At 35.4% G+C, this 18,749-nt stretch overlaps 1 protein-coding gene across 2 annotated transcripts in view; it reads left to right on the forward strand.

Annotated features, from left to right (window-relative positions):
- Window positions 1–18,749, forward strand: part of SENP6 (SUMO specific peptidase 6) — a 74,907-nt gene that overhangs the window by 34,563 nt on the left and 21,595 nt on the right. The window contains exons 6-12 of one of the 2 annotated variants that reach the window (XM_071548635.1): window positions 3,170–3,190; window positions 8,058–8,128; window positions 9,640–9,779; window positions 12,088–12,490; window positions 13,350–13,582; window positions 16,044–16,214; window positions 17,091–17,133. In XM_071548635.1, coding sequence (XP_071404736.1) covers window positions 3,170–3,190; window positions 8,058–8,128; window positions 9,640–9,779; window positions 12,088–12,490; window positions 13,350–13,582; window positions 16,044–16,214; window positions 17,091–17,133 — 1,082 coding nt within the window. The remainder of the gene's footprint in view (window positions 1–3,169; window positions 3,191–8,057; window positions 8,129–9,639; window positions 9,780–12,087; window positions 12,491–13,349; window positions 13,583–16,043; window positions 16,215–17,090; window positions 17,134–18,749) is intronic. The other variant, XM_071548636.1, reaches the window with a different exon arrangement.

The following is an 18,749-nucleotide window of genomic DNA, read 5'->3' on the forward strand; positions in this document are numbered from 1 at the left end:
GTTTTTGCTAAGTGTTCCATTGAGGAAAGTGTAGGGCATCTCTAAGCATTCATGCCTTTACCTTTCTGGTGTTCTTGTTTGCTTGTGTTTGTGCTTGCTTCTGTTTCCTTGTTTGGGAGGGGCTTTTATTTGATTGGGGTTTTTTGTAATTCTAAGGGATAAAATCTTGATCTACAGTGCTAATTAAAATGATTTCAAGTAGGGAAAATCATGCAAGAATGCTTTAAATGTTGACCTTGATAATACTGGTGTACTGAGGTTATCAAGCTGTATTGTGAGATGGTTCTTTGAAACAGCCAATCAACATGGATCCATCTTACCAAGTTGAGTGCCATGGGTTTCTTCCATGTGCTCCAGAGATTCTTAATCCTCAGGCCTGCTTGCCTTTCTTGTCTAAGTAAGACTTGCTTCTTTTTAAGCCTGCAGTGTAATGTGAAGGAAAAAACATAGGTTGAGTATTGGGTGAAGTAAATGAATAATAGTCATCTTGAGTGTTTCTAATGTTTTCTTTTATGGTTATTGTAGTTCATGTAGATTAGCAACAGAGAATGAACTCTTATGCTAGGAATATTTTAAGAGTTTTAAAGGCAAAAAATAGTCAAAACAACCCCATATGAAGTGGGTAATATTTTTTTGGTCATATATTTTTTGTTGTGTAGGAATTTTTCAATCCTTTTTTTCTAGTCTTTACTGACATTAGGTAATATTTGAGATTAAAATAAAGGCAGATGGTGATTCCTTAAAAAGGACTATATGCAGAAAATGTGAGTGGCAAACTAAAAGTAAAATAAAAGGCGTGTGCCAAGATAGAAGAGCTCGTAGCATGGAAATTGTGTCACCTGTAAAGTAGCAGAGGAATAAAAACCCCAACACCTTAGATTTTAAAGTTGGTTCTTTCACTTCTCCTTTGTAGAATTTTTTATGGTGTGGTGAAAACATGGGGAAAATAATTTTATCCAACCTAATATATTGTACTTAAACCTATGGGAGATTCTTGAAAAGATAACCAAAAATGAAAACATTATTAAATTAGTTCTGAGCAGCTTGAATCTCTGGCAGTGATGTTAAAGATTCTGTTATTTATTTTTGAGTGGGGATAGTGTCACATGGGACAAGCTAACTGACACTCAGTTGTAATCTCTGTCATGTTGAATTTGAAGTTTGTGATTTCTACTGTATTTCTTACCTCTTTCTGCAAGTTTTTGTGCATGCATGTTAAAGTCTGGCTGAGTATTGGTTGCACTCATATTTAAAATCAAGTTTCTAGTACACGAAAATTTGCTATTTCAAAGTAATATTATGATAACTATTATTCATGTTTTTTTCCAATAGAATATGGGGATTAAATTAAAATTTGTTCACTTCTGATACAACAGATTTTCAGATATAGCTTGGCCTAGTATTATAGTTGGTTCAGACTATTTTGCTTCATTTAATGGATGCACGGTTCTATCATGCTATTGACTGGCTGTTCTGCAAAACTTGGCACTGAAATAGTCTGTATGTACAGCATGTCTAACAAATCTTATGCATGAGCTGCATGAAGCAATCGGTAGGGACACTGATCATTGTAATTCCTGTATCTATGCAGAGTTCTAATTTCTTAATCTTTCTGAGATGTAAAAGGGAGAATTCCTTTAAATGCATTATATTAATAAGGGATTTTAAAACAGGCAATTGAGTCATCTAATGTAATGCCAGTGTATGGTATCAGGCATTCTGAACATTTTTTCCTGCCTTTAAGTTTCCCTGGCATTAACAGTGTGTTGGTTAGCAGTGTGACTGTACAACACCTGTAAACAGTTAATCCAAGTTTCATGTTAACTGTGCCAAGGGTACAAAGATAGTGGGTATTGCTCCATGCAGACATGGCTTGACTGGATTCATGGCCTCGGATGTGACCTGCACAAAAGCAGTGTTGTAACAGGAGCCAGCCTTTACAGTTTCCCCCAACTTCATGCATCGCTGGCTGATTACCTGCACCCCCAGGCTGGGTTGCTGTGGTCACACTCAGTTTTGAAGTCCTTTTACTCTCCTCCCCAGAGCACTATGGAGACGGAATGTGTTTTCATACTGCATTCTGTAGGATTATCAGGACTATGTTCTTACCTGCTCTACTTCCACTCCTGCCATTTTCTGAGTAACAAGAGAATTAGCGTTTGCTCCATTCCTGTGAGTGTTTTGTTTGTGAAAAGGAAAGGAGCATGAGTTTTTATTGCAGTATTCTGTTTAGTTTGACTGAAGTAAAACAGGAAACCATTTGAATTTGTTCTGTTTTTGAATACTGTTAATGTGACAGAAGGTCGTTAGGCTTTAGATGTTTGGGAGGAACAGTCACATAGATTCAAAGCTTACAGCATTCCATATTGCAAACTTTGAAAAGACAGGAGACAAAGATGCTATTTTCAAGTTTTGCATGCTATTCTTAGTTAGGTCCATTTTTGTATCAGTCTTGGTATACAAAGGACTAGAGTTGTGAGCATCGGCTGCATACAGTTACATGTTAACTTGGGTTAAAGGAAATAGTTGTGAAACTAAATATTTTGGAAGACTTTTTTTTTTTTAGCCCAGACCTCAGAAGGAGATTTCTGCTTATCCTTTTCTAGCTTTTGCATGTGGTTTCATAAATATCTGAGGACTGCTTTATGAAGTTTTTTTTCCTCAATTTAAACACTTAAATATTTTTTTAATAGTGGGAAACAAGTTCTTACGTAAGGTTTTTTAATCTTTGCATGGCAATCAGGAGTTGTTTTAATGATTGGCCCGTCTTTGAGGTATTGTCCAACCTTAATGATTCTGTGATTGGAACTGAGGCTTGATCTTCATTCATGTGTTAGGATTTTGTCTCAATGACTTCTATGTTGCAAGTGAATTGACATGACCAGGTTAAGTTCAGAATTAATCAAATTTTACACCTTGAAAAAAACTCAAGTTAGTTTAGTATTTAGACCACTGACTGTTGCTGTCTTTGAAGTAAAATTTATGCATTTCTAATTACTCTTACAAAAATGTCATGAAAAAATTATAGTCTTGTTTGAAAACTAGTCCAGTGAGTGCAAGAGACAATGAAACAATTATGGTTTGTATTTAATAACTTGTGCATTTAGTGATATGCAACATATGTGGGGCTTTGCATCTTATCTGTTTTTTTCTTTTTTCATATTTTAAGCAATCTGGACCGAAAGGAAAGGTAAGCTTACTGTTGATCAAATGAGCATGGCAATGAGCATTAAGAAAATTAGCCAATTGGGTGCTGTATCAATGTTAGTTAAAGAATATTTAATCCCATCAATCATATCTGCTCATGTGTGATGCAGGTTGGTTGTTTTTTTGTTCTGTTTTTGTGGTTCACTTACTCCCTTTTACTGAAAAAGGACCTTTACATCTGTCTCTAAATAACACCATGTTAATGTGAACTTTGGGTACAGTTTTGCTGGAAATTTATCTCTCTTACTCATATAACCAATGTAAAATTAGATAAACATTCTCATTGTAAGAATTCAGTGCTATTTTTTTTTGTTAAACAGCAAAATTTGTGTCATAGAATGGTTCTGAAGCAGATTTAGGCTGTTTAACAACTTTCACTCCATTGCTTTGAATAGCATTAAAGGGTTTTGTTGCATTACTGTTGTAGTTTGTTCATGATGTATATATGCTAAAGCAATTAACAGAAAAAGTGTAGCAAAACCAGACACACTGGTTTTTCATTGCTCATTTCAGGCTCATTTCTCACTTGTTTTGCATGTGGTTTAGTCCTGTCAATATTTTGTTAGCAGTATGAAATATGATACATTTGTTTTCCTGCATATGTAGTTTAAATTTATATGTTAGTGGAAATGTTTTGTTGATAGTAATGAATTCATTGAGTTTTTATAACTATTCTGTTTCTGTAGGTGGTTTTTGGCAGTATGAGCTTGATAACAGGTTGATTTGTTTAAAAAGTGTATATAATGTTTAACCAATAATGCTAAAAATATCACAGTTCTTTGTGAATTCAGGATTTTCCATATTTACTTCAAATTTAGTAGTAAAATCAAGGCTTCTGTTTTACTGCTTTTTGTTATTTCTTAAAAGAACTGTCAAATAGATACTCACCAGCCAGTTCATGTCACTTTCTGGCATGGAAGACAAGAGTTGAATTCCATGCTGGTGTGATCTTAATTTTCTCTTGGGGATGCCTGCTGCTTCTTAATCCAGTTCTACTGGATATGGTTTTTTTTCTTTCCCTGCTTTTTCTTGCTGTCCTAGCAGGGGAAGATGATGTAGGCAGGAGCTGCTAAATTTAGTTTTCAGCATCAGTGTTTTGATAAGTCCAGCAGGCACTGCTGACTTTCTGGCCCAAATGGGGTTACCGACTTGTGTACTGAAACCCCCATTCTCTGTGTTGCTGCTTCTTTTTTCAGCCTTTGACTTTTGCACTCTGTTCTTCCCCCCATAAGACATGCTGAAGGTAAATCTCACCTCAGCAGTGTGGTGCTTCAGTGTTATCATGCTTTACTCTCTTTTTGTGTAATCATGTCAAAACCAGCAGCCTGCTTGCAGTGGTATTGTCTCCAAATTGCAGCATACAGAAGCAGAGGAAAGGCTGAACAAGGTGGCCTATCAAAGAGCCAGGCTGTGCATTAAACACAACTCTTGGCGTAAGGCTGCACCTCAGCAGTTAAGGGTCAGTGCAGCCTTTTTGGTGTGGCTTGTACCAGATGTGCACTGTCTCCTAAATTTCCAGATCCAGATGTTTCTTTGTTTATTTCTTTCTGGCATAGCCAGGTCCTGTTCCTTCCCCCTGCCCCCTCTTTTCTGTTCTTTGTTTTCCTAGAGAAGACATTTTAAGTGTAAAGTCACTTTGGCTGGAGGGTGTCACAGAGTTCTGTCTACCAGTGCAGTGTGGAGATATTATGGCCCAGTTGCACCAGCAAAGGAGTACGGCAGTAATCATGAATGTTTGCTGAAAATACAAAATCAGTGACACCATTCTGTCTGGGCAAAACATGCTTAGTCAAGAATACTATAGAACTCAGCTGTTAAGATACATCAAAACTTCATGACACTGCACAGTTCAGAGTGCCTCAGTATTCAGTCGTGTCTGTTGCAGAAAAAGCCTGATCTTTCTTGATACTGTGATTAATGTTTTGTTTGATGCTTTACTGCTTCTTGAGATTGCTTTTATCAATGTTGGTCTACTTCCCTTGTATTAAAAGTGCTTATAATGGATGAAATAAACAAGATGCCTGAAGTTGTTTAACCCCTGAGCATGGAGCCTTCTTCTTCAAGCAAATCTGTATTTCATAAATATTTTTAGGAATTGTATCAGGCAAAAAAAAAGAAGTGTATTTTAAATACTTGCTAAGATGGTAGGAACAGCAAGCAATATTGTGTTTCTTGGGTTTAGACACAGTATGTAGGTAGTGTGGCATCTTGATCTGTTCAGGTGTTTGATCCCTCAATTATTCCTGTTGGAATGAAAGACTTAAGTTTTGGCTAGGGTTTAACAGCAAGAGGGCATTTGTTTTGAAGTGCTATATGTTTTTTCATCTCTTCTAAGATGTTTTTTCTCTTCCAAATAATTCTTTTAAAGATAGGTGTCATGTTCAATTTAAAAAAACACCATAGTTTCCATTCTGTTTCTGCACCTACATGCAATTAAACAGCTCAGTGTACCAAGTGCTTTACTGGAGAAGGTAGTAATGGATCTGAAAGTGTTCAGATGGCAACAAACATTGTGCTGAGAGAGGGAAATTAGTCTTGTAGTCTGTAAAAACTTTGTAGTGGTGGGCTCTGCCTTTGTGTGTGGGTTTTCCAGGAAAGGAAACTAGTAGGAGGCACTTAGAGTTTCTGCCCTCACATGGGAGGGCTGTCACTGTCTCTTTTTTTTTTTAAGATGAAATCTAAAATTAAGCAGTGTTTGAAATAGTCTTCACTTTTCTTGCTAATTCAAAGCAACTTCAGGCCTGACCTTGCATTGCTAACCACAGTAAACTCTGCTGGGAAGCTTCGGTTGATTCGGAGCTGGTTTTTGTGACATAGGTTTGGGTGCTGCTGCTTCATTGGGAGCATATGAGTAACAATTCTACATTGCAGGAGAAGAAAGATGCATGGGTTTTTTGCTTAACTCTTCTGTATCCTTGAAAATTTTGGCCAATTTTTATCAATATGAGTCTATGCTGCTCACATAAAATTCAAACAGGTAGATAATACTACTGTATTCTGATTTATTGTAAAAAAATTTTTTAGCCTTATATGGTAAGTAATGAATTTATCATATTAAAAACATAAATATATGTTACATGTTAAAAATTTAATGCAATCTTTTACGATTCTTAGAGAAATTGTAACTTTAAAATGTCCAGAGACCTTGAATTGTCAATAACATTTTAAAAGAAATTTTAGTATTCTACATCTGCCGTCTCATTTACTTTATTGTTTGCTTTCAATTAAATGATAAATACTTTCAGTATTGTTTCTCTTAAATATAATTTACATGTTTTGTATTTTAGACATCTTACAGAAAATAATTCTTCTAAGAGTGATGATGTTTGAAACAAGAAATGTTTTTATGGAATACTACTGAAAGATAATTATGACATGTCAGAGAACAGCTCATGCATCCTTCTTGCAGTGTTTATATTTTTCAAATCTAGAATGATGTTACAGGGCTTTTAATACCCTTTTGCATGTCATTAGCACAGGTTTTGATAGTGTAGCTTGTCATTACATAATGACTGTTTGAGCTCTGCTTTTTCACCAAAAATAATCCCATGTGATTTGAATTTTTAAAGAAAATTACCAAAAAAAGAAGCACTTAATTTCTGAATAAATATTCACATTGAATTTCTAATTTTGGTTCTGTTTTTGTGTATGCAGGCATTAAAAAACTTCTTGGGGGAAGAAGGGCATTGTAGATTAAGCTTGTTCCAAATATGTTAGTTAATAATAAAATATGAGAAGACACTGAGAAATGTTACCTAGAAATGCAGAAAATTCAAAGGTTTTATAATTTGATGCATTAGGAAATGGTGTGCTGGAAGAAATAACACCTTACACTTAGTGCTGAAGTCTGATGTGTCAGATGTGTCCTCAAAGTTTAGCTGTTATTTGGAGATGTTACTGCCCACAGTTGTGTCCTTTGCCCCCTTGCTGTTGATTAATGTCCTTATACTCGAAAGCAGCAGCATGGGATGCGTGTGGCCTATTTGCAGCCCAGTGCTTAACTTGCCAATAAACCCAGTTTCTGCTGACGTTGTTGGCAAAGCCTCCCGTGTTTCAGGTGCCTTGCATCTTCTGTTATGGCAGGATCAGTAAGCTACAGCTTCAGGGCAGAGTAAGCACTGAGAAAGTGCCACAAACAGTAACAGAGCTGCAATGAGCTTGAGAAATCTTTAGATTTGACACACCTATGTGTAAACTAAAAATCTCTTTCAAGAGACTCAAAGAAATCTTGCTGTAATGCCTTATAGTGCATTAATTTGCACAAAAATATGTGCTATCTTCATTATGCAAATTGTATCAACAGAAGTTTTATTATGCAGTAATTTGTCTATATGACAATGTTTTAAAAACAAATCTATAGGAACTACGTCTTCTTCTGTGTTCCTTTTCCTGGTTTTTGGCCCCAGCAATTTTTGACGTCAGGTCTCTTTCCTCTGTTTTGCTTCTTTTCTTCCTGTTTTTTAAGTTGTGGAACTTGTGGAATCTAATATTAAAATAATAGTTGTTTCTATTCTTGGCTTTTAAAAGTATCTGTCTTGTATTTCATCAATGAGGAGCAGGAGGAGAAGTTGCAGGCTTCAGTATTTGGAGACTTGGGTCTGAAAGTCAGAGACTCCTGAACTATTGATTATTATCAGAGCAGATTTAGATTAGAAACATTTCCAGGACATTTACTGTGGCTGTTTCAGCACTCTGGTAATACTTTTTAAAGGTACAAATAGCATATGGTGGAAGTTACCTACTCATAGCTTTCAGACACATTTCAAGTTTATTTTGCTCATGTATAATTATGATGAAATTATAATGATGGCTGTCAAAAGAACAACTATACATTTAATTTCATTTTCCAGAAAAGAATACCCACCTCAGCTTCAGAAAGTAGAGTCAGACCACATTAGGTTACCACAGTCTCAAGGAGTGGGTAAGTTATCTTTACAGTTCTTATTTAAGCAGAATAATTTTTTGAATACCTGATTGGGGTGGGTGTCTTGCCAAACCTTACATAACCTTTAGTATATATTTATAGCCTTACATCATGTTATTCTGGATTTATGCAAGTTTGTGCATGAAGGGAGGATTTTGCCTTTTTTAACAGATTTCTGCGACCAGTTCAGTCTTGTATGAATTTTAAATTAGACTTCAGTGACTTTAAAAAGAAAAGAAATTGGGAAAATTTAGAATCATGGAATTGGAGATGGAACAGATCTCTGGAGATCATTTAGTCTGAGCCCAAGCCCCGGGCTTGTTTGTGATTTATTCATGACGAACTTCTGCAGCAGGGTTAATAGGAGAAAAATACGACATTGTAACCAGCACTTGGTATGAAGTATATTGAAACACTGCAGGAGTCAACAGAAGAGCCCCAGCATCAGCACCGCTCTGTAACTCTGCTGAAACATGCTCTTACGTTGTTGTTAGGGGACATAGATGGAGATGCCATAGAGAAAATACATGATTTGAGAGGTGAAATTGGAAGGTAAAATTTGTGTTTTGTTAAGCTTTGTTAGTACAGATACAGTCTGTAAACCCACTGTTGAGCTGCATGGCCATCTACACAGGCAAGTTGTTTTGCTGTGCCATTTTAGGTTAATGTTAAGTAGAACTTCAGCAGTACTACTCAAAAGTAAGTTAGCTTTAAACAAAAGCAACTTAATTTTTTCCTTTTTGAAAATGAGTTATTTTTTAGTTTTGAGATGTTTTGTGATAGTGGGATGTTTGTGAGACCATCAGTGGTATGTATATTGAAAAGATACTGGAAAAAATGATCTTAAAGAAGTTTCCTTATGGAGGCTGCAATTAAATTAGGGACTATAAATAGCACTTTTACATACTTCTTACAATGCACAGAGTGTTTCTTTTTAATTCACGCATTTCTATGTTCCTGTACGCTTATGGTATTTAAATGAATGCAGCAGTATGAAAGAGGATATGACAGCACAATTCAGTGTACTGCTGTGTCTTGGACTGGAGGAGTAAATCTGCTGTTTTACACCTGGCAGGGTGCCCAGGTGGCCAAGGTGGCCACTGCGTCTTGGCCTGTATCAGGGATAGTGTGGGCAGCAGAACCAGGAGAGTGATGGTCCCCCTGTGCTTGGCGCTGGTGAGGCTGCACCGAGTGCCGTGTCCAGTTCTGGGTCCCTTGCTTTGAAAAACACATTGAGGTCATGGAGCATGTCCAGAGAAGGGCAATGAAGCTGGTGAAGGGTCTGGAGCACAAGTCATATGAGAAGCAGCTGAGGGAGCTGGGGAAAAGGAGGCTCAGGGGAAACCTTCCTGCTCTCTACATCTGCCTGAAAGGATGCAAAAAGTGTAGTTTGTTGGAATTTTGAAAAGGCGTTTATGTTTAGTTCAAGTTAGTGTATGTAAAGAATAATTATAACAGCATATGAGTGGACATTTCCTGTTAACATTTTTGCATTTTTTCCCTCCTAGACAGTGTAATGGAAAATGCAGAAGAGTCAGATTCAGAATCTGAAATTAAGAGAAAGGTGCGACAGAAAGGTCACTGCATTTCATATCCATCTGTCTTGAGTCTACCTTCAGCCACAAAAAAGTGCTTAACTCAGTCAAAGGTGGGTTAGATTTTAAAAACATGTAAACTCTTTTTTAACTTTAAAAGTTGATACGTATTTTGAAAACAGACATTCAGGAGTAAAACTGTATAATGTTTTAAAAATCCTTAGAGTTGGGAGGAACATTTACATAATTTTAAAAAATTACAATGATAGAGATATTTAAGTGTTAATATTGATACTAGCCATGAGATATTTATATTCTGATTTGAACAGACAAGATGCTGAACTGAAAAGGAAAAGAGTCCATGATTTAATAGAACAGCTGATTGATAAATCGTACTGATAATTTTGCTGAATTAGAGGAATGATATTTTACTCTTAAACAGATTTTTTTAAATTTTTTTTTTTAGTGTCATGGTTTTCTGCACTCAAAACAGTAAAGATAAAAGTACTGCAAATATGCAAGTACTTCTTAGTAAGTTGGTCGCTTTTTCAGTGAAACTAGCTCTTTCAGGTATCCAGATGGTATTCGCTGGTCTGGGTGCAGCCAGCCAGGATATTTTTGTCAGGAACTTTTCTGAGTATAAGACAGAAGATATTTTTGAAATTCCTGTAAGGCTCTCTGTACTTTTTACCAACTTCCCGGGTTACTATGAAAGTTTCATAATGCCCACATACAGGTCACACTGTATGACTATCAAAGCAAAACTTCCTGTAAGGAGATCTTGGTCAAAAAAAATACCACAGACTTATGATTACTATATATACTTAGCTTGTACTTGTTCTTGTGTATTAGAAAGTAAGTCAGACTGTATTATTTTTGTTAGGAGGAAATACCTGGGACTACTCTTATGCATTTCCATTGCATATATATTTATTTAATATGGTGTTAATAAGGAAACTAGTACCTTCTAGTACCTACTAGTACCTTCTCTTGAGTAGTTTAATGTCTGATTGAAATTCTTCAGTGTAATAAGCAGGATCTTTCTAAGAACTACATCCTCTAACAGCACTGAGGCACAACTCTGGTTTTCATGTGAGTTGCTGTCTCCTCCCACTACTGAGGTTTTAAAGGTATTTTTCTTCTGTTTCATTACAGTATGTGTAGCTTTAAGTTGCAGAAATTTGGTAAAAATAATACTTTGTCATTGTATGGCTTTGGTCTTTACATTTGGGTTTCGAAATTGTTGAAGATCCCACACCTAAGGAAGTTCATGGCTGTGAGTCAGGGCGGTGTAAATTGTGATAGCTTTGTTTTGAAAGTAGATTCCAAAAGGTTTTGGTAGGATGTAGGATTTGTTATCTTCAGTAGTTCACAGTACAGTGGTTATGCCATTTGAGTTCAGTGTTCCAGGAGACAATAACATGCACTAAATTTCAACTCTAAATTTCAGAGGTGTCCTGTATTCAGTTCAGTACACATTCTGTAGTTTATGTGTTAGTATTGAATCCCTTGGATTTAGAAGTGCAAGTTCTACACTTGTAATATATAATTAAGTGGGATGTAGTACATGTAAGAAAAACAAAAGACTCCTCTTGTCTTTGCAATAAGATGCACATTTTCCCTTGTAGCCCATTTCCTTCTTGTAAGCTTGGGGAACTTGTTTGCTCAAGTTCTGTTTTCTTTTCTGAGGTACTGGACTCCAGAGCAATGTATTTACTTTTCTTTTTCTTCCCCTCCCTTGAGGAGTGGTTGTTCCTGCATGCCTTGCCAGGATGTTAGAAGATGTCTTGGGAAGAGAAATGAATTTGGCCTATGAGGTTTCTTTGAGTCCTCTTTGGCATTGCCCTGTGGATCCTCAGCTTACTTCACAATGAAACTCTTTTTACAGAAATTATGTAACTGGACAGTCTTGATGATGGATATATGTATCTGAACAGTGTGTTATTTAATAGCAAGAAAAATAATCTGAATTGTCCAACATTAATTGCTTTTCCAAAAATTTCCATAAATTACATTTGTTCCTGTTAGAATGTTTTCCATTTTCTTAAAGAAAAAAAATCAAACTGTATTTTAATGTTTGCTTTCTCTGCTTACTGCAATTGCTTACGTAGTTTTGTCAACCTCCAGTGGATGTTATGTACAATTTCTTCACCGAAAGAGTTTTCAGGTATTGGGAGAGTCTGCTCAGGGATGTGGTTGAGTCACACTGTCCCTGTAGGTATTTAAAAAATACGTAGATGTAGCACCTGGGGGCATGGTTTAGTAGTGACTTGACAGTGCCAGGTTAATGGTTGGACTCAATGATATTAAAGGTCTTTTCTAACCTAAATGATTCTGTGATTCATCCTGAACAAAAAGTAAGTGCAAGATTTGTTAATGGAATCTTTCTGCTTACTGCTCATATGTGTGTTTCTCCTTTAGCTTTTGGAACAGATTGATTATTCTACTGATTGCCCAACTTGTGGGAGGGCAAATGAAAATCAGACCAAATGCCAACATTGTGAAAGTGCTTCTCTAAAGGATTTGCAAAGAGCCTCCAGACAAACTGTGACATTAAGTGAATCTGTGGGACCTTTATCACGTTCTTCAATACATCAGAATTCAACAGGGCAGAAATCTTCAGGTACAGGGTTCAGCACAAAGAAGTTTTACGGTTCTGCTGTTGGAAAAGGTCCGGCGGATATTCTCCTGGGTAATGAAGTTGTAGGACATTCTATGCTACGACAGAATGGAAAAGTTGGTCTTATAACTGGGACAAAAAATTCCAAAATTACAGGAAGCTTAAGACAGAGGAGTACAAGACCATCAGAACTAAATGATCCAAGTAAGTACTTCTTATGACAGCCATAAGCTGGAAAACCAAACCATTGTATAATGAAGGAACTGTTTGTGCAGGTTTACATTACTGATGTTGCAGGGAATTTGTGTGTGTGTGTGTGTGTGTGTGTGTGTGTGTGTGTGTGTTCGTTTGTTCGTTCGTTCTTGGGGAAGAGGGACAGATCTTTTAATAATTTCCTTGTCATATGCAGAGATACTCTCCAAGAAAAATGAATATTGGAGAAAACAAAAATTGTTTTGAGACCTACACTTTGTAGTTTTTAGAAAAAGCATTCTTAGCAGAATTCCATCATTCATTCTCCTAAAGAGAAAGCCAGTATTTGATTTTTCTTTATATTTCCCTCCCTTTTCTTTTGAGCTACATATCTATTTAAATGTCACAATTTGTAAAATACTAATTTTTGTGCTTTCTCTCTGTAACCTGAATTTATAAGCAGGAAGAATGGAGTAGTAGAAATTATGCTTCTGATTCTGTGCTTAGTTTATTAGACCACATTGTCCTACTGATCTGAATGATTTCAGTCATAATTTCTCTTGTTGGTTTTTAAGTTGCATTATTTACTGTCAATTCTTAATTGAACCAAGAAAAGTATGACTTCACTTCTATCTAGAGGTGGATTAATGATACCCATTTTTGTATAAGTAGTTGTGAGAAATGAAAAATGAGGGAGAGAGCACCTGCAAGCAGATCCAAATAAACATTAATAAAAGCATAATATAATGATACATGTGGACTTTTTTGGCACTGCAGGACAATTACATAAATTACTTTTAAACTATTATTTGAAAAGAAATTTCTGTTACAGAAAAATGTAGTGGTTGAGAATTTAATATTTTCTGTTTAGTTGTTTTGTCTAGTGATGATGATGAGGAGGAGAATAGTGGCAGCACTAGGAGAATGGAAAGCATTTCACCTCGTCCTGCAGATTCAGCCCGCTCCTCCCCAGCTCCTTCTACAGGAAAGGTGGAAGCAGCATTAAAGGAAAACAGTTGTGGAATAGAACAGAGAATAGGTAGTATAACAACAGATACAGAAATTGCAGTCTCACTACCAAGAAAAGCAAGAATGAAAGATCAGGTACTATTTAATGCTTTGTTTAAAGAAAACAAAAATCAAATGATAAATGGAATATGTAAAGGCTTGTTTCGCATTGTCAGAAGTTGACTATTATTTCATTGTTTTTCTTATTCAGCAACTCTCCAAGTATTATCTCTGCCTACATAATACTGGAAACATAAGCAAATGTGTTCATTATATTTTTTATTTGAATTATGCTGTTAACATAAATGCTTCTGTCTTGAACGTTTACTCTTTGATACTGGGCAGGGATTCTCTGTGAAGCTCAAGGGCTTACTTAGTTTGCAGAAGAATGTCAGAACTAGCTGTTGCCTGTTAAGACTTTGGACATACAGGAACTTCAACACGAAAAGAGACACTGATATCAATAGTAGCCTTTGAAATTTAAAATACTTTGACAAATGTCCCAACTAATAGCACTTATTTTGGGGATTTTGTGATGAGGCTTTTGTCTCTTAGTTGAGTATTACTGTAAGAATTGGATAAACTAAGACAAAAAAATGCACCATGAGCAGACACCTTAAGTGTGGTCAAAGGGAGCAGATTTCATTCTGTGTTAAAAGCCATCTCAATAGTCAGCCATTAGAGGAATAAAGTCCCTGTGGCAATTGGTATTGAATCAGTAGTGCTGATTAAAACCATTCTTGAGTCACTTGTCCATTTTCACTATTGTGAGTTTGATTCAACAAGAGTATCTGACCTGATTTCCAGTCCTTTATATTTTCTGAATTGGAACACTAAAGTACTGATGCCAAAACCTTCATGCTGAGATTCAGAAGTCAGCATTCTAGTGCTGTAATTGATGAAATTATGGATGTTTATAATGTAGTGTATAATTAGTCATCCCTGTCAATATAAAGCTGGGAATCTCTACCCTACAATAAAACTGTGGGGCTAAAAGCTTGGCTTATAAATAGTTTTTAATTAAGTTATTCTGGCAGTATGTGCTGAATTAATTGAAAGCACTGCATTGGGAAGGCACTGGTGTAAAACTTCTGAAACTCTCCCAAATTTTTTATATATCCATATGTTCCTGTTCACTAGTCTTTATGAACCAGTTTTAAAACTGGAAATTACCTGCATATTTTAAAGTAGAAAAGAGCATACATTTGAAAACAGAGAAGTTTTTTCATCTGTGTGTGAAATACAACACAAATTTTGCATTGATTCAAGATCAAGAATTGCAAGTATCACAGCAATTTTTCCAGATTTGATACAAAAAACTTTATTCAGCTGTTTTTCTCTCAAAGTATTCATTAATTCTTCACTGAAGAGGCTACTTGAATATCACACCGCTTCAGTGTTTGCTGTTTTATTGTCTGTGATTTGTTTTGAGCTTTCAGTAATATTTAGCCAGTCCAGCAGACAAAAATGAAAAGCTGTCTTCAACAAGAGTCCTAGGAAGACATGTTAATTACAGCGTTTTAGAATCCCTACCTTCTCCAGTGTGTTAAATGAAGCATCCAAAAGTATATTTTGAATTATTGCCAAGATAGGTTAGTGATTACAGACTTCGAAATAATTTTTGAGATTTAGTCTTAATGGAGATACAGAATCCCTTAAAATGTTTTTCTGTGGGAGTTTTCAGTGTAACCAAAAAAAATGTTTATTCATGGAGAGCTTTATGAAACAATATAAATACCAATGAGAAGACTAGTGTACAGAAAGTTCTTGAACAAACTAGAGCAATATAAGCAATACAACAAATAAATACATTAATCTGATGGCTATCAGCAGGCTTTATTTCATTTTAATGTTTTTTTTTGTAAGATTGTTCAGTTGGTAAGCAGGATACTTCATTGAGATTACAGCTTCAGTCAGTATCGAGAGACTTTCTTGAACTGGGGCCAAACTCCACATGGCCTTCTTTCAGTATTTAGCCTCCTGACCCTGGAATCGATCCTGTAAACATCTTAGGAGTTCTGTAGAGATGCCTGAGGAATTCTGATTTGGCTTATTTATTTATATTTCTGCAACATTCTACTCTGCTGCTGTGGTGATGCATTGTACTTCAAAACTTACTGAATCACCAAAAACTTGGATTGACAAAAACTGAAAGAAAAAATAAAACCACCAGTATTCTTGTGGTTTTACATCATTAGTGTTATTATCTAAATAAAAAAATAAAATGCATTAAAAATAACTTTGTTTTGCCAGGCTGCACAGTGTTTTAAAATGATAGAAAATAAATTTTGGCAATTTTATAAGCACTGTTTGTGATTTGGAATTGTTAATTGTCAGCTTACTTTTTTTCCGTATTGAACGTAGCAATATTAATGTGCTCAGGTGTCCCAAAAAGTCTTTTAGGGAAATCTGCCTTCCGTGGTTGAGGAGAAAGCTCTAGGAAGTAATCCTGTTGACCAACAGAAAACTAGCCAAAAATTTAGTCCTTAGTTTTAACAAGCTTATTTAGCAATAAACCTTAGTGAGACATTCTGAAACCTTGAAAATTATTTTCCAGTTTGGGAACATTGTGTCTAACACTCCAATAAAACGTCGTAAGGTTATTTCACAAGAGATCGTAACCGAGGCTGTACCTCTGAATTACCAAAATTCCTGTGAAAGTGTCATTCTTAACTGTCGAAGTATACGAATAGGAACGCTGCGAAGAATGGTGGTGGAACCTGTGATTGTAAGTAAAAATTTGTTATTTCACAGCTCTCCTTTCAGGTTTTCATGGGCATTGTTATTTTAATGCTTGAACAACATTATATTTTGCCCTTGTCTGTGGAACAGTAAGTTTGTCTCTAATTGCACAGGCTGTCATTTCCAAAGAAACTCAAATTACTACTGCATACTAACACCTGCAGCCTAGCTCTGGTTTTTAATAGAAAGATCATTCCTGCAAAAGCCTGGAAAATCCTGTTTACTTGGTTGCTGGGGGGTTATGGGTTAGCATGCATTTGTTAAGAACATTGAAAACAACAGCGGCAAAAAAGTGGATGTTGAGAGGTGGGAGGAAGAAGCATTGTCCCACAGATGAATAATTTTGCTTCTATAGAACAAGTTGTTCTTTTCCAGACTTCTTAGTTACATGGAAGTTTTCAAGGAGACGTTGAATATTAGTTGTGTGCAGTAAGCCAGATAAAATGCGTATGTCTTGCTGGCAGAGGTGTTACTTGCTCTTTCCACCTCTCTGCAAAACCCTGGGTTCTTTTATTTGTTAAATACTGATAGATGACATTCTCTTTTGAAGCAATAAAATTTGTGTGATATTTTTCAGAGTATTGTAAATATTTTTGGAAACTTGAGTATTTGAGATCAATCTCAAGTTTTAACAGTATGACTGAAAGAGACTCTTGAGTAGTAAGGAATGTCCTTACCTCCTTTTGAGTTGTGCTAAAATGTACATTTTGGGGGGGTTTAAATTTGCTTTTTAAATTTTATTTTTAAAATGTTTATTACTTAGTATTTAGTCAATTGAAATGTGTTTACTAACAGTTAAAAGGCTTTCAGTCAGTTCCAATTTGGAGAAGATGTGAAATCTTGCTATTGTGTTGTCTTACAGTTTTGCCTGGATTATATCAAAATACGGCTAGAGGGTCAAGAAGGTGAGTACTCTATGTTAGTACTCCATATATGTATATTTTGAAATAAAGTAACCTTGTTAAAGGTATTAAAAATGAATGATAATTAAGTGTTCATTCTGGTTTTGTTATTTATGTAATAAATTATACCAAGTGCCTGTAGTCAGATAAGAGGGAAAAAAAAGCAGAGTACAGATTTGACCTGACCTGTCTGGTGAATAAAAACTAAAATGATACTGCATTATCTCTGATTATTACTGACAGAAAAAAATCACTGATAGCAGAAATCAGCAATTTGTGATGTGCATGCAACTGAGTCATTAGTTATTACCCTTCATTTGAGTTGAAAACCTGTAGATATTCTGGTGATGTTTGGTAAAGTTGTCTTGAAAATTATTAACAAAAATAAAAAGTAAGAGTAACCCTCCTGTGAACTTTTTAGCTCTTTAACACTTTATTCGTTCATTTATTTCAGCTATGTTAAGTAGACAGTAAAAAACCCACAGGTATCTTAAACTTTTCCTGTCTGTGTCTCCCTTGATAATTTTTTTCTCTACCTAAAAGTTGTGTGTTTCATGTTACTGAAAGAAATATGGTATAAAAAAAAAGTGACATAGCTTAGGAAACGGTGAGCTACAACTCTTGTTCTATTTCCTTCCTTTTCTTTTCTGGGGTTTCATTCCAGGCCTGAAATGCTTTGCCACCTTTTGTTAGGTGCAATCTTAAGATACAGTTTTATTGAATTTTGTTTGCTATTTCTAAACAAAGCTATTATATTTTGTCATTATTATATGCAGAAAGGTGTCTCATGACCTGTAAAGTGTAGCTTTGTCAGTCAAGTTTTTGTTGGATTTAAAATACAGATGCATAGAAACTACCAGTTTTCAGTGTATTTTAAAAAATAACATACTAAAAAGCTTAGTATAATTTGTAAAAGATGGCTATCAAGTTTTAGTCAAAACAACTGTGTGTTGAAATTATTTCCATGGGACCTGATCCCTCTCAGTAGCATAAAAATCGTGATTCATTAAACGCTGTTGGAGCATTTAGCACTTGTCCATTTTATTTTTTTGAGTTTTGCATCTTTAGTTCAGTAAAACCTGTAAAATACTCAACACTGGCAGTATCAGATGTAGTGTTAAAAATGTACCATATTACTGATGTTTCTCTTTGGGAGTAAGCTGAGAGCAGTACCTTTTTTCCTCAGGCAGTCAGATCATGTCTCTGCATGTGTTTATTCTCTTCTTTTTAAAGTTATTTTTCATAAGGTGTCTTGGTCAAATAAAATCTACAAAGAAAGTTTTACAAACCTATTGTAAAATGTGTCATAGCAATAGTTGCAAATACAAATCACTGGAAATTGTGATTTGTTTTTTTGGGGGGCATGGAGGGGTGGAATAAAGAGTAGATTAAAGTTGGTGGAAGAAAAGTGTTCCTTATTCCTTTCCTGACAGGTGACATTGGAATTTAGTTCGTCTTTTAAGACCTAAAAAATCATCACTTCCTGGATATGTGTTAGTGTCAAAGTTTTAAATACTTTTAAGAAAGTTAGCCCATACTGATTTCTTGTTAAAATCAAGGGGAAATTGTAATGAAAACCTAAAATCTTTTATAATTTAATATAATGTTATTATTTTCTC

Source organism: Pithys albifrons, chromosome 2, assembly GCF_047495875.1.
Source record: "Pithys albifrons albifrons isolate INPA30051 chromosome 2, PitAlb_v1, whole genome shotgun sequence".
In the NCBI taxonomy this organism is placed as follows: domain Eukaryota; kingdom Metazoa; phylum Chordata; class Aves; order Passeriformes; family Thamnophilidae; genus Pithys; species Pithys albifrons.